A 13794-nucleotide genomic window follows, 5' to 3' on the forward strand; every position below is an offset into this window, starting at 1 on the left:
GGTTGCTATGGGTTACTTTGCCTAGAGCTTGCCCCTCTTAAATCACTTACCAAAATGTTTTTACTTACTATCATGTTCTCCAGCGCGTGCTTAGCCAACCAGCAATTGAGGAAAACAGGAATGAAGACATTCCTCAACGGAGGCCAGAAAATCTGGGAAAGAAAAGACCAAAGTCAATGTAAGCGAATCCCCAAAGGAAATCAGTGAGTGTGGAGGAGGAGGAGAGGGAGAAGAAGGACTGACACAATACAGTCATTCCTTTATTTGTATGGAAACTACAAAGAACACAATATCTATGGTAATGTGGGAATGTACAGATATCAGAAAGTCTTCTCCCCCCAGACAATTTCCCCAGCAATAATTCATATACAGATGTAAGGACTGGGCTGCCTCTGATGAAATGCAAAATGAAAACATCTAGGAGTATCTGAATTTATACTATTGTGCTTGTGCTTACATAGAAAAGGATGGAAAGATAACACAATGTGCATAAAACATTCAGTTTCTATTTGGAGCAGCCATACTGCTTGTCTGGGTTTCCTCATAAACTGTAACAGCACTCCTAGTGGTCATAATTGTGGTGCTTCTTCTAGTGAAAGTCTTCTCAGATAGTAGAGAGTAGGGTTTTACCTGAGAAATGGGCAGATAATTGACAGGCAGGTTTGAAAATAGGTTGAGGATTGCATTAGCAAGGGGATGTGCCTTGTCCAAAGGGGTCTCCATATGCCCTACTTTATAATATGTTCTGTGGCCCCTTGGTCAACTATCAGATGTACTTGATTTGGCCCAGTTGATGGATAGCCAAGTCAAGCCAAGATCTGCTCTCATTATTATTTCTGTAAACCCTTTGCTCATTGGCAAACAGCACTTTTGCAAGGTAGTAGAGATCTGATTCAGGGTTGCCTGGGAACTGTGGTCAGGGGCCAGATGTGGCCCCAAAGATGAAAAGTCACAGGTCACAAAAGGGGTGGAACTTGTGGGTCATTTGGTGGCTCATGGGTTGGGTTTTGCATAATTGGGTGGGTAATTTACATAAGAGGGGTGTGGTCATGCATACAAGGGGCATTTGTTTCATTGGGGCCCCATTTTTCTTGTTTGCATGTCCCACCACCCAGAGGACCCAGTTGACTAGAGGACCCTGTTAACATTGAAGTATGGGGCTCCATGATAACTGATAGTGATGATGATGTGATCAGCAAGTCTCCTATAAACCTCGAGAATCTGCCAGATCTGCATTTTGGTAAAGATGAAAACCCTGAGTTAAAGGGGAAATAAACCTAAAAAGACAGAGGCAGAGGAGGAGAGAGTGTCTGTCTCTGAGAAACAGCCATGTTTGCTGAAGCTGTTGGAGAAATAATATCTGTAGCATACACTTCCCATCGTCCCTTATATTGAGAGTGTGTTTAACAGAGAGAGAGACAACCACAATGAGTGGGACGTGGGCCTGTTCGACAGGTTCTATTTAGGTACCATGAAAGCTGGAAATGTAGACTATAAGGAAGGAAGTAGAGAATGTAAATATGTAAGACAACTATGTGAAAGAGATGGAGGAAGGAAACAAAAACCTTTATCTGTTGGCCAATGCAGAAAGCACCATTAAATAAACTAAGAAGGACAATTTTGGACTTTAGGGCCAACAATCGGATTACAACGGTGGGTATATGAGCAGTCGGAGCGAGGACCGGATCAACTAGCCTATGCGCTCCCCAATCCAATGGGAAAATAAACCCTGCCTGATGGACAGCTGGCTGATTTTTGGGCAGATATCATTTGAGTAGGCCCAAATAAACCGTAGAATCAGTGACTGAACTGGCAGATTTAATGTGATCGTGGATGGCCACTTTTAGGGGCATGTTTCTGCCCTGGGGATAAGTAAATGACTCCAATTCAGGGTTGGACTGGGGTGCTACCCCACGGTCCCCACACCCCTTCTGGGGTCCCATCTGCCATCCCCTTCAGCTAGCATATTCACCTTAACATTCTTTTTCCGCAATTGGGGAGAGAGGGAAGCGAGGGAGCGATGGTGGAGGACAGACGGGGATCAGGTCTGGGTTGTCATGGCCCACAGGGTTTTTTACCCGTGTTCCATCGGCTCAGTACAACCCTGCCCTTAATTTTTTGTTCTGTAGCATTTAACACCTAGGTATTTTGATCCGTTTCATGAGCCATTGTTTTTCAAGAGAATTTGTGCACAAGCAGCCCATTGGGTAGTGTTGGCAGGCACAGATGGAGAAAGGGCGACAGAGAATAAATGAAATAAATACACCGAAGAACTAAAGGGGAAGCAAACACTCACCGTGACAAAGAAAGGCAGAGTGTTCATCATCTCTAGGATGAAGGGAATTCGGAGGAGCTGCTCCCATATGTTTCCCTGGCAAAATAAAGCAGCGTATCAGTCGACAGGACACCCATTTATTAGTCACGGCTTTAATTAACGGTGCAAGTCTGTCATTGGCAAGAAGAGCTGTAAATATGGACTTGGTCTGCTCCCAGGTAAAGATTGGCCACTTAAATGCGTTCTAAACGAGCCAGATACTGACACTAATGTTCTAAAGAATATGAAAGGGACAGCAAACTTTCACATGGGACTATCAATAAGTGAATATGTCATTATTTTAAAATTCTGCAGGAGCGACTCCCTAAATTTATATCAAGGATTGGGGGAATTTACCTTGTATCCAAGGTAGGTGAGAAGCATCGTCTCCCAAAAGCTAATTAGCGCCACTAGTACCTGTTTATGGAGAGAAAGGGAGAATTGAATGCAGGGAAACAAGTAAATAATAAAACAAGGCAATGGGGCTGGACAATAGTACGTATATTGGAGGGGGGGAGTCAGAGCAAAAGCAGCTAATGAGTCCAAGGGGCTATTAGTACTCCCTAGTGGTAGAGTCCTGACACCCACTTATAGCTTATTTCTATGACACTCCTCCTCTCCATGTGTTTCTGATCTAAACCTGCCTAATTAATCTCTCAGCTATTAGTCTTAGGGCTAGTCCACACGGGGAGATAGCCCTGCGTTTGCGGTCGCGGCGACAAAGCGCCGCGCCAGTCGCCGCGACCGGCGCAGGCGACAGTTTTGTATGGGCGCCTATGTAAAAACGCCTGTGCTAACCACACGAGGCGATGCGCTTTTCAACAGTCGCCTGAAAAAGCCTGGCGAGGCATTTTCAGGCGACTGTTGAAAAGCGCATCGCCTCGTGTGGTTAGCACAGGCGTTTTTACATAGGCGCCCATACAAAACTGTCGCCTGCGCCGGTCGCGGCGACTGGCGCGGCGCTTTGTCGCCGTGACCGCAAACGCAAGGCTATCTCCCCGTGTGGAATAGCCTTTAAATGTGTTGTAAATCTCATGGAGTAGAAACCCCAGTTGCCTCTTGGTAACAAGCACATGAGACCTTGGTAGTGGCACCTCCCGATGTAAAACCCTTAGTGCTCAGCACAATGGCTCCTCCCAGACTCTCCCAATATCCTACATATCCAATCACAGGCCATGTCTCAGCAATAGGATATTCATCAACACATTCGGGGCAAAGAGGATGGTAAAGTGATGGTGTCCCCAAAATTTTATATCTTTTACAAAAAAAGAAAAGGCCCAGAACTAAACCACTTACCCACTGTCTGCTTACCTGAAGCCCCCATAGGGGAAGAGGTCTGTTCACCCAAATTATTGGGGTCCTAAAGGGAAAGTTGGGAAAATGGGAATTTAATAATAAGTCAGGTCATTGGGTCACCCTGAAGTGAGAGGGACAGACTCATGTCCCATAGTTCCCTCCTGTCTATGTCACTGTATCACCCTGCAGTGGGAGGGACAGACTCATGTCCCATAGTTCCCTCCTGTCTGTGTCACTGTATCACCCTGCAGTGGGAGGGACAGACCTCATGTCCCATAGTTTCCCTCCTGTCTGTGTCACTGTATCACCCTGCAGTGGGAGGGACAGACTCATGTCCCATAGTTCCCTCCTGTCTGTGTCACTGTATCACCCTGCAGTGGGAGGGACAGACTCATGTCCCATAGTTCCCTCCTGTCTGTGTCACTGTATCACCCTGCAGTGGGAGGGACAGACTCATGTCCCATAGTTCCCTCCTGTCTGTGTCACTGTATCACCCTGCAGTGGGAGGGACAGACTCATGTCCCATAGTACTGTTTTCCCTGTCATGTCCCATAGTATCACCCCCCACTGTGCAGTGGGAGGGACAGACTCATGTCCCATAGTCTGTGTCACTGTATCACCCTGCAGTGGGAGGGACAGACTCATGTCCCATAGTTCCCTCCTGTCTGTGTCACTGTATCACCCTGCAGTGGGAGGGACAGACTCATGTCCCATAGTTCCCTCCTGTCTGTGTCACTGTATGCAGTGGGAGGGACAGACTCATGTCCCATAGTTCCCTCCTGTGTCTGTGTCACTGTCACCCTGCAGTGGGAGGGACAGACTCATGTCCCATAGTTCCTCCTGTCTGTGTCACTGTATCACCCTGCAGTGGGACATCATGTCCCATAGTTCCCTCCTGTGCCAGACTCATGTCCCATAGTTCCCTCCTGTCTGTGTCACTGTATCACCCTGCAGTGGGAGGGACAGACTCATGTCCCATAGTTCCCTCCTGTCTGTGTCACTGTATCACCCTGCAGTGGGAGGGACAGACTCATGGCAACCAATCAGGGTTTCAATATTTGCTCTCATTGTTCAACCTGCAGGTGGCTGAAAAAGCCAGTCACTTTTGGTTTGGTTGCTATGGGTTACTGCCCAGGTGCAAATCTGCCCAGTGTTTATAAATGAGTCTCAGTATTGTATCATACAGTGCCCCTCTATGTTTAATTCCCATAACAAGTAGCCCACGTTTCTTACCAGTCAAATTTCTGCTGTGCAGAATAATTCTGTTTAGTGCATTCCCAGCTGGAACAAGAGGAAAAACAAATGGTTGGTGGAGACATTACTATAGAGAAATACCTAAATGAAGGAACATGATACAGGTTTGGGACCCCGGGGCAGCCAATTATCTCCTGTATGGGTTCAGTTTTAACACCTCTTTCGATTTTTGTCGAACAGATTATTAACCCCCACGTTCCTTTACATAAATCTTTCATAAAGGACACCAGTGTGGAGAGCCTTTACACGTCCATCCCACATGATGGGGGTGTGGAGGCGGTCCGCGTCGAGCTTGACCAAGATCCATCATTAGATGGTGCCCAAGTTTGTTGTACAATGTTTGGAAATGGTACTCTATAATAATCATTTTGTCTTTCAGGATAAATGGTACCTACAATTGCTATGGGGTCGTAAGATGGTTCCGTTTCATCGACGATATGTTCGCTTTACGGATGGGGCCGCATTGGACCCTCGAGGAGTTTGTACATGATATGAACTCCTCATTGGCTTGTATAAAATTTACGGCACATGACAGTCAGGGAGATATCTCCTTTTTGGATACTATGGTTTGAAAATGTGGTAAGGTTCTGTTAACTGATTTGTATGTGAAACCCACTGATAGAAATACTTTACTGCATTTCGATTCCTTCCACCCATTGTAGGTCAAAAAATCTTTACCAAACTCTCAATTCAGCAGAGTTAAACGTATTGTGAGTGATGAAAAACTGCTGGGTGATAGATTGGACGAAATGCAGGAAAAGTTTAGGGAGAGAGGTTACCCCAGCAATCTTTTACTAAAGCAACGGGAGGAGATAGAGCATTCAGAGAGTAAAAGATTAGTAAGGAAAGGCCGACAGCAAGGACACACTGATTGTATCCCCTTCGTCTCAAAATATAATGTATTAAGCCACCAGGTGGCCAATATTATAAGGAGACATTGGGGTGTTTTGAGGGATGGCATCCCTGGTGTAACTTGGTTTGAGTCACCACCAATGATGTCATATAAAAGGAATAGGACAATTGGATCTATGCTAACCAAGTCAGATTTGGCAGAAGAAAAGCCTAAACAGAGATTTCTGGGTCCGGTTAAATGTGGTACCTTCCCGTGTTTGAGCTGTAATTTCTGTTTGAACTGCCAGAAAGGTGATACAATTTACCATCCACGCATGGGCACCCCTATTAAAATCCGGGGATATTACACTTGTGCAACAACATTTGCCATTTATGTAATAAAATGCCCATGCGGACTGATGTACCTGGGGCAGACAAGCCGCACAGTTAGGGAACGCATCAGGGAACATAAGTCAGTCATTCGCACTAAGAAAGTGGAGCAGGCAGTCGCTTCGCATTTTGTAGAGAAGGGCCACGGAGTACAGCAGGTTATTGATCATGCACCTAAATGCGACGAGGGGGGGATCAGACCAAAGGGCTTCTTAAGAAAGAAACCATGTGGATTAGAAGACTAGAAACCCTCACAACCCTGGGATTAAATAAGGAATACGATCGACAAGCTATTTTTTAATTTTTTAAAAATTTGTGTCTTACAGATGTTTAGAACTTGGGCAAACTTGTGAAGGTTCAACCATTTAAGAGTTAACGGGACATTGTAGCAAACCTGTTGGAAATTGTAACAAATTTGTAAACAAGAAGCCAACGCAATATGTTTCTCTATAAAAAGCTGTATTGTTGAAGTGTCTGGTAAGCTTGAAAAAAGCCTCTGTGTAGCCTGAAATGTCGCTTATACAGGTCCTGCCAGTGTTCCAATAAAGGCATTTTTATTTATAAAAAAGACTTGTGGTGCTGTACTTTAATCAATACTTGTGAGAGGATTGGAAGGTGGCCAGTCAGGGTACATTCACCAGGACCCACAAATTGAAAAAGTTTGGGAGCTGATTCTACCAAATAAACAGGTATGGGACCTGTTAACCAGAATGCTCTGGACCTGGGGTTTTCCAGATAAGGTATCTTTCTGTAATTTGAATCTAAGAAAATCATGTAAACATTAAATAAACCCAAAAGGCCGGTTGTGCTTTTAATTATATCTTAGTTGGGATCAAGTACAGGCTACTGTTTTATTATTACAGAATACATTCTAAAAGTTTAAATTATTTGATTAAAATGGAGTCTAAGGGAGACGCCCTTCCCGTAATGCAGAGCTTTTTGGATAACAAGTTTCCGCATAACGGATCCCACAGCTGTAGAATATATATAATGGAAGAAGAAGGGGTGCAACAAACTCACCATCCTCCCTTGCTCTCTCTTGGGTCATCAAGAAGGACCCGTATAATATACAGGAGGCAACTCAGTAACTTCAGGGAACAGTTAAAGACTCTGACTCTCAGACCTGTAGAGAAGACAAAAAGCAATGGGTAAGAATGGAGGAGGGAAAAGGAATGGGGAGTATTTTCCATAGAGTTGCATTTTGGAGGTGCAGAGTGGTGGAAGTTCCAGTCATAGGCAGACCCCCAGAGCTGAACATACAGTATATATAGGAAGGCTGAGGAACACTAGTGAGCAGATTTATTAAGGGTCGAATTGAAAATTTAAATTAGAATTTTCAGATTTTTCTTTATGGTCTGAACTGTCAAATTCAACAAGTGAATTATCTAAATTCAAATCAAATTTTTTATAAAATTCGAATTCGATTTTCGAGTCTGGCCCTTTAAGAATTCGAATTCGACTATTCGCCATCTAAAACCTCAAGTCAATGGGAGAGGTCCAGTGACCCATTTGAAGATGTTTGCAGTGTGATTTTATCAATCAATACATTTTTCCGAAAATTTACTGTGTTCCTTCTGAGATGGCAGATTTTCAGATTCAGAATTTTTCCAGCCTCGGGGTATAATAAATACCTAAACATTTGTTGGTTTTTTTCCACAAAAAATTCGGATTTTATGGTAAGAAAAACACAAATTTTTCGGGTTTTTCGCATTCAGACTTTAATAAATATAGTGAACCTTGACAGCATTGTAGATAGACTATACAAACTGAACTGAAACCATCTCATGACTTAAAGGAGAACTAAAGCCTAACTAAAGAAGTAGGAGAGAAATGTTGTATGTTGTGCTTCTGTACCGGCCCAAGGCAACCACAGCCCTTTAGCAAAAGTAAAGATTAGTGATGGGTGAATAAATTCTCCAGGCATGGATTCATGACAAATTTCCATATTTTACCAATATTGGAGTGCATAAAAATTTACGTGAGTCAAAATTATTCGGATGCCCATTGACTTCAATAAGTTTTACAAGCTTTTTGCCTTTTTTGCAATTTTTTTCGCCGTTTCGCAAATTTTTTTGATTCGTCCATCACTGGTAAAGACCTGTGTCTCCAAAGATGCCCCAGTAGCTCCCCATCTTCTTTTCTGCTGATTCACTGAACATGCTCTGTGCTGCTGTCACTTACTGAGCTTAGGGACCCACTCACAATATACAGTACACATAGAATAGAAATGTCACAATATAAGGCTGATTAGTAATTAATACAGATAATTACTACATGGCAGCACAGAAACCAGTGCAATTAGCATCAGAATTGAATAATCAGCAAACCTGTAGCATCAGTTTATATTACAGGGGAAGCTCATTTTCTGCTGGATAATTAGTGACGAGCCCTAAGCTTAGCTTCTCAACAGCCAATCAGAGCCCACTGAGCATGTGAGTGTCACAGACACTTTCCAAGATGGTGACCCCCTGTGACAAGTTTGAAGTCCTGGATCATTGCTGCTATTGACAAGCTCAAACTTTAGCCGCATGCAATAAGTTCACTATATAAAATATGCCATTTTTTTAGCTATAATAATTATTAGGGTTTAGTTCTCCTTTAAAGAAAGACTTCTATGCTGGGAACATGTGTAGGATGGAACATTCTATCTGTGTAATTGTTAAGGTGCATTTACAGGGCAGGTGGTGACACATGGGCTGCTCTGCTGGTTACACAGGTGAGTGGCTAAATTGAACATTTATCAGGAATAACTGACAGATCAGATTAATTTACTTCCGGTTGGCTAATGGCCATGGGCTTATTGACCTGAAGGAATCTATGGCAGGAAAATGCAGATAAGAGAGGCCGTTGGGTTCATGATGCTCTGACTCTTGTTTGAGCAGATGTTGGCGCAATATAAATACTAAAATTACTTGTAAATTACTTAATAATAATAATAATAATAATAATGTTTCAAGCAAGAATGGGTCCTGTCTCTCTTTGAACGAATACCTGGAAATCCGAAGCCCTGGGACAAGGAAGAAATACTTACTTGATCTCTGATTCTTTATAAAAAATAATTTTAGTCGTTCCTTAAACGAGTTTTCATTTACATAACATTCCACATGGACCCTGAAAAAAAAAAATTAAAAAAAAAGAATGTTAGCAATGTGCTTAGTACTGCATTTTCTTTTCTGATGGAAACAGAGGTTATGGGTGGAATTCCCCAATAATAGGCAAAAGGCAGTTACCATCAATTAAAATCTCATGAAGAATCAGAATGTTTATGTCAAGGGCTAAGTTTATCCAATCAGCAGTCAGGTCACTTGTCTAGTGCAGATAGATTAGTAAAAGCCAACATCTCATTGGTTGCTGAGGGTTAGTATACCTGGGCAATATTTGCTTTATTATTACCTTTCATCTACTAATGAGCAGGTTTCAGGATTAAAACCCAAAATGTGCCGTAAATGCAAAAACACCCAATTTTTCAAAACGCATCAGTTAATAGTGCTACTCCAGCAGAACTCTGCACTGAAATCCATTTCTCAAAAGAGCAAACAGATTTTTTTATGTATAATTTTGAAATCTGACATGGGGCTAGACATTTTGTCAGTTTCCCAGCTTCCCCCAGTCATGTGACTTGTGCTCTGATAAACTTCAGTCACTCTTTACTGCTGTTCTGCAAGTTGGAGTGATATCACCCCCTCCCTTCCCCCCCCCAAAAGCCTAACAACAGAACAATGGGAAGTTAACCAGATAGCAGCACATGACGAGGCAAAATGACCAATACAACACTAAACCAATATTACAACAAAAAAAAACTACACTTGCTGGTTCAGGAATAAAATGTTATATTGTAGAGTGAATAATTTGCAGTGTAAGCTGTGTAATTTAGAAATAAAAACGACATCATTAAACTCCTGACAGAATCCCTTTAAGAGTTTAACAGTAAATTTGTAAAATTGTAATCCCCCAATTCGAATGTAAATTAGAATGTGAGATTTATTACACATCCACCATGGAATCAGTTCTTCTCTTTCTGCATCATTTGAAATCCTGGCAGGGAAGGAGGGACTAAACACTGATGTTACAAATTGTAACAACTTCTCCACAGCTTACAGACAGCATGCAGGAACTACATAACCCACAATGCACTGCACTGGGATGTTCCTTTCCTTATTGAAATCAAGTAACAGTAGTCAGACAGATCAGCAGGAGAGCAGGGGACTAGGCTTAGGGAACTGCCAGAAACCATTACAAATCATGAAAAGTCTGCATATTTTTTAATTTTTAATGTATATTGCAAAAAACTTATGTTTTTGTGGAGTTCCCCATTAAATAACCCCCCATTCGAGTGAAAAAAATTCACATGAATGCGAAATTTGATAAATCTGCCCATTAGTATGATGTAGAGAGTGATATTCTGAGACAATTTGCAATTGGCTTTCATTTTTATTATTTGTGGTTTTTGAGTTATTTAGCTTTTTATTCAGCAGCTCTCCAGTTGGCAATTTCAGCAGTCTGGTTGCTAGGGTCCAATTTAACTAGCAACCATGCATTGATTTGAATAAGAGACTGGAATATGAATAGGAGAGGCCTAAATAGAAAGATTAGTAATAAAAAGTGGCAATAGCAATACATGTAGCCTTATAGAACATTTGTTTTTAGGTGGGGTCAGTGACCCCCACCATTTGAAAGCTGGAAAGAGTCAGAAGAAAAATCTTCATAAATAATGAAGACCGATTGAAAAGTTGCTTAGAATTAGTCAATCTATAACATAATAAAAGTTAACTTAAATGTGAACCACTGCTTTAAGGTGCTCTGGCAAAGCAGTAAGCACACGGTGCAATGTATATATATATACACACACACAGGTAGGGGATCCGTTATCTGGAAGCCCATTATCCAGAATGCTCCAAATTACAGAAAGGCCGTCTCCCATAGACTCCATTTTATCAAAATAATCCAAATTTTAAAAAATGATCAGTTTTGTACTTGATCCCAACTAAGATATAATTAATCCTTATTGGAGGCAAAACCAGCCTATTTCAGGGTTTATTTCATCTTTATATGATTTTCTAGTAGACAAAATATGAAGATCCAAATTACAGAAAAATCTGTTATCCGAAAACCCCCAGGCCCCGAGCATTCTGGATAACAGGTCCCATACCTGTATGTTTATTTCTATTTATAAAGCCCTGCCTCTATATAAATTTCCACTCTACTCCGCTACAGGCATAAAAATGTGATTAATCAGTCTAATGAGCGATCCTGGGAATGAATTGGCTGCTGAACAAGCTCCTGGGGAAAGAAAAGCCACCCGTCTGAAAATGAATTCTGCAATATGTTTATTCAGGGTTGGCTGGTAATTTCATGCTTGAGAGGGACTTGAAAGTACAATTGCAGGCTGGGAACAGAAGGGGCAGTGGAGGAAAAAGGAGATAGAGGGATAGGGGGGGCTGAGGAGGAGGAAGGGAACAGAATTAAAGTGGAAAGATAAACAAATAGAAAACTGTAGAAACAGGAGCAAAGTGACACATCTGCAAGACAAACTTTAGAAAGTGGATCAGGGGAAGGTATCCGGGTACTCTCCCGGTGCTGAAGAACTACACCTCCCACAATTCCCTGAAGAGTGCCTGAAATAGACTACGAGTAAAGGAGACTCAACAAAAAGGAGGGTCATCAATCATGTCAAATAATTCCGCAGGACTTATCGGCTTTGCACCTGGTGACCCGATGCCGTAATTGATCTGTCAGTTTTGATTTGTCACCAGAAAATAACTACTGTGCCAATGGGGACCAAAAATTCAACAGGTGCAAAATGTGCTCCAGTTCTAGTAATGCGGGGCAACTAGTCAGCAAGTCGTATGGACTGCTCTGTTTGAAAGAAAAATGTCATAGGTTGCTAAGGAGTACTAGACCTGGGGCAAAGTTTACTTTAATAAAATTATCATTGCTTATCTGGGGCTGCAGAGAAACATCAGTATTCATGAGTCTGCTTGTTGTGCATTGAGTTGTGCTTTGTTCTAGTTATTTGTTTTTTTGGTGCAGTCTCTGACTGTCCCATTATCTACCTGCCTGTCCTGAACTGTGCCTGTTCTAAGTGCCCAACATCTGCCTGTCTCTTGCTGAACTGTGCCTGATAAAATGCCCAATATATGCCTTCCCTTTGCTAAACTGTGCCCCTCGCTTTGCACCCTAGGCACGTGCCTACTCTGCTTCATACCCCTAGTTATGGCCCTGGATTTAACTGCCCAACATCGGCCTACTTTTTGCTGAACTGTGTCTGATCTAAATGACCAATATCTGCTAGCCTGTTGTTGAACTGAGCCTGATTGAACTGCCCAATATAAGCCTGCCTTTTTGTTAAACTGTATCTGATCTAACTGCCCATTATCTGCCAGCCTCTTATTAAACTGTGCCTAATTTAACTGCTCAATAATATCTCAATGCTGAACTGTACCTATACCTGACTGTCCCACTATTTGTCCGCCTCATGCTTGATTGTCTGATTGTCCTGCTATCTCCTGTTTGTTACTGAATGGTGATTGGCCCAAACTTTGCCAGTTATCAGAACCACTCTGGATGTTCCGCTTAGCTGTCTTGCATGACTAGTAGTGGAAGTAGCAGTAGTGACAGAGGTCTGGATCTTACCAGTAATAAGGCAAGTGTACATTGTTTCTGGGTGAAACTTTCTGAAACCATAGAGGACAATAGAACCTCTCCTTGCAAGACAACGATTTTTTATTGACAACAGCATAATGCCAAGGCAAACAAAGTTTCACCTTGAGCCTCCTTGATTTAACCTCCTAGGGTTCCATGTTTCTTTGAAAACATTTTACATACACAACATCTTCAGGCACCATAATGTAATTCATGCTTGGAGAGAAAACGTAATTATTACACAAAGTCCATGGTTGACCAAATAGAAATGGTACCATTAAGAACTTGGCTCTACCATAGTCTTTTCATCCACACAAGGTCTTATTTTGTGCCCACGCATTTCATCCATTTAAAGATTTTTTTTTATTTGGTAGAGATTACGACTTACACTTTTCCCTTCTTTTCAACCCAGTTTTTGAAAGCCCAGCAAGGAGAGTTCTGACTATGCGTTATATCTCTGTCTCAGACCCCAGCCCACAAACACCACAGTCCTGTACCCTGTTCCTTTCATAATCTCTGCTCTAAAGGGGAGCTAAAACATTTTTTATGAACACCACCTTCTACTAAGCCATATCATTCCAAACATAATCAATGTGTGGCATAGAAACATTTACATCTATCTGGGAAGGTTTGTCTTTACTTGGGTGATCTCAGAACCTATACTCTGCTTATACTGCTAAGTTGTCCCTTTTTAAGTAAATTGACTGTATGAAAAAATACAAGTAATGAGGTTTGGGGTGACACTCAAAACCAATTTAATGACATCAAATTTTGGGTCTGTCTTGTCCTAACAACATATAATCCATAAGGAGCAGGGTTGGTGGGCATCACTATATAAGGAGAAATTATACTTATAAACTTTGTTTGTTACTTTACCTATTTTGTTGATCAAGAAAGGGTTTCAAAGAGAACTTCCAAAGATTCCTTATATCTAAACAGTCTAGGCAAGGTAACTTCTAATATACTCATATTTTGCAACTGAGGGGACTTTATTTATTATAATACACACATTTCAGTGAGTCATGTGACAGAAATGACATCAGAACTTACGTTTATAACTGATGACA

At 41.8% G+C, this 13794-nt stretch overlaps 1 protein-coding gene across 6 annotated transcripts in view; it reads right to left on the reverse strand.

Moving 5' to 3' along the window:
• Window positions 1-13794, reverse strand: part of kcnt2l.L (potassium channel, sodium activated subfamily T, member 2 like L homeolog) — a 68264-nt gene that overhangs the window by 39806 nt on the left and 14664 nt on the right. For all 6 annotated transcript variants that reach the window (XR_005966409.1, XM_041587244.1, XM_041587243.1 and 3 more), the window contains exons 2-8: window positions 9117-9196; window positions 7106-7208; window positions 4844-4891; window positions 3626-3674; window positions 2672-2731; window positions 2297-2371; window positions 69-152 (exon numbers count right to left, since the gene is read on the reverse strand). Coding sequence is in view for 5 of the 6 variants with exons in the window: in XM_041587244.1 (XP_041443178.1) it covers window positions 69-152; window positions 2297-2371; window positions 2672-2731; window positions 3626-3674; window positions 4844-4891; window positions 7106-7208; window positions 9117-9196 (499 nt within the window). In the remaining variant the exon portion in view is untranslated. The remainder of the gene's footprint in view (window positions 1-68; window positions 153-2296; window positions 2372-2671; window positions 2732-3625; window positions 3675-4843; window positions 4892-7105; window positions 7209-9116; window positions 9197-13794) is intronic.

The sequence above is a fragment of the Xenopus laevis genome, chromosome 3L, assembly GCF_017654675.1.
Source record: "Xenopus laevis strain J_2021 chromosome 3L, Xenopus_laevis_v10.1, whole genome shotgun sequence".
Lineage (NCBI taxonomy): Eukaryota > Metazoa > Chordata > Amphibia > Anura > Pipidae > Xenopus > Xenopus laevis.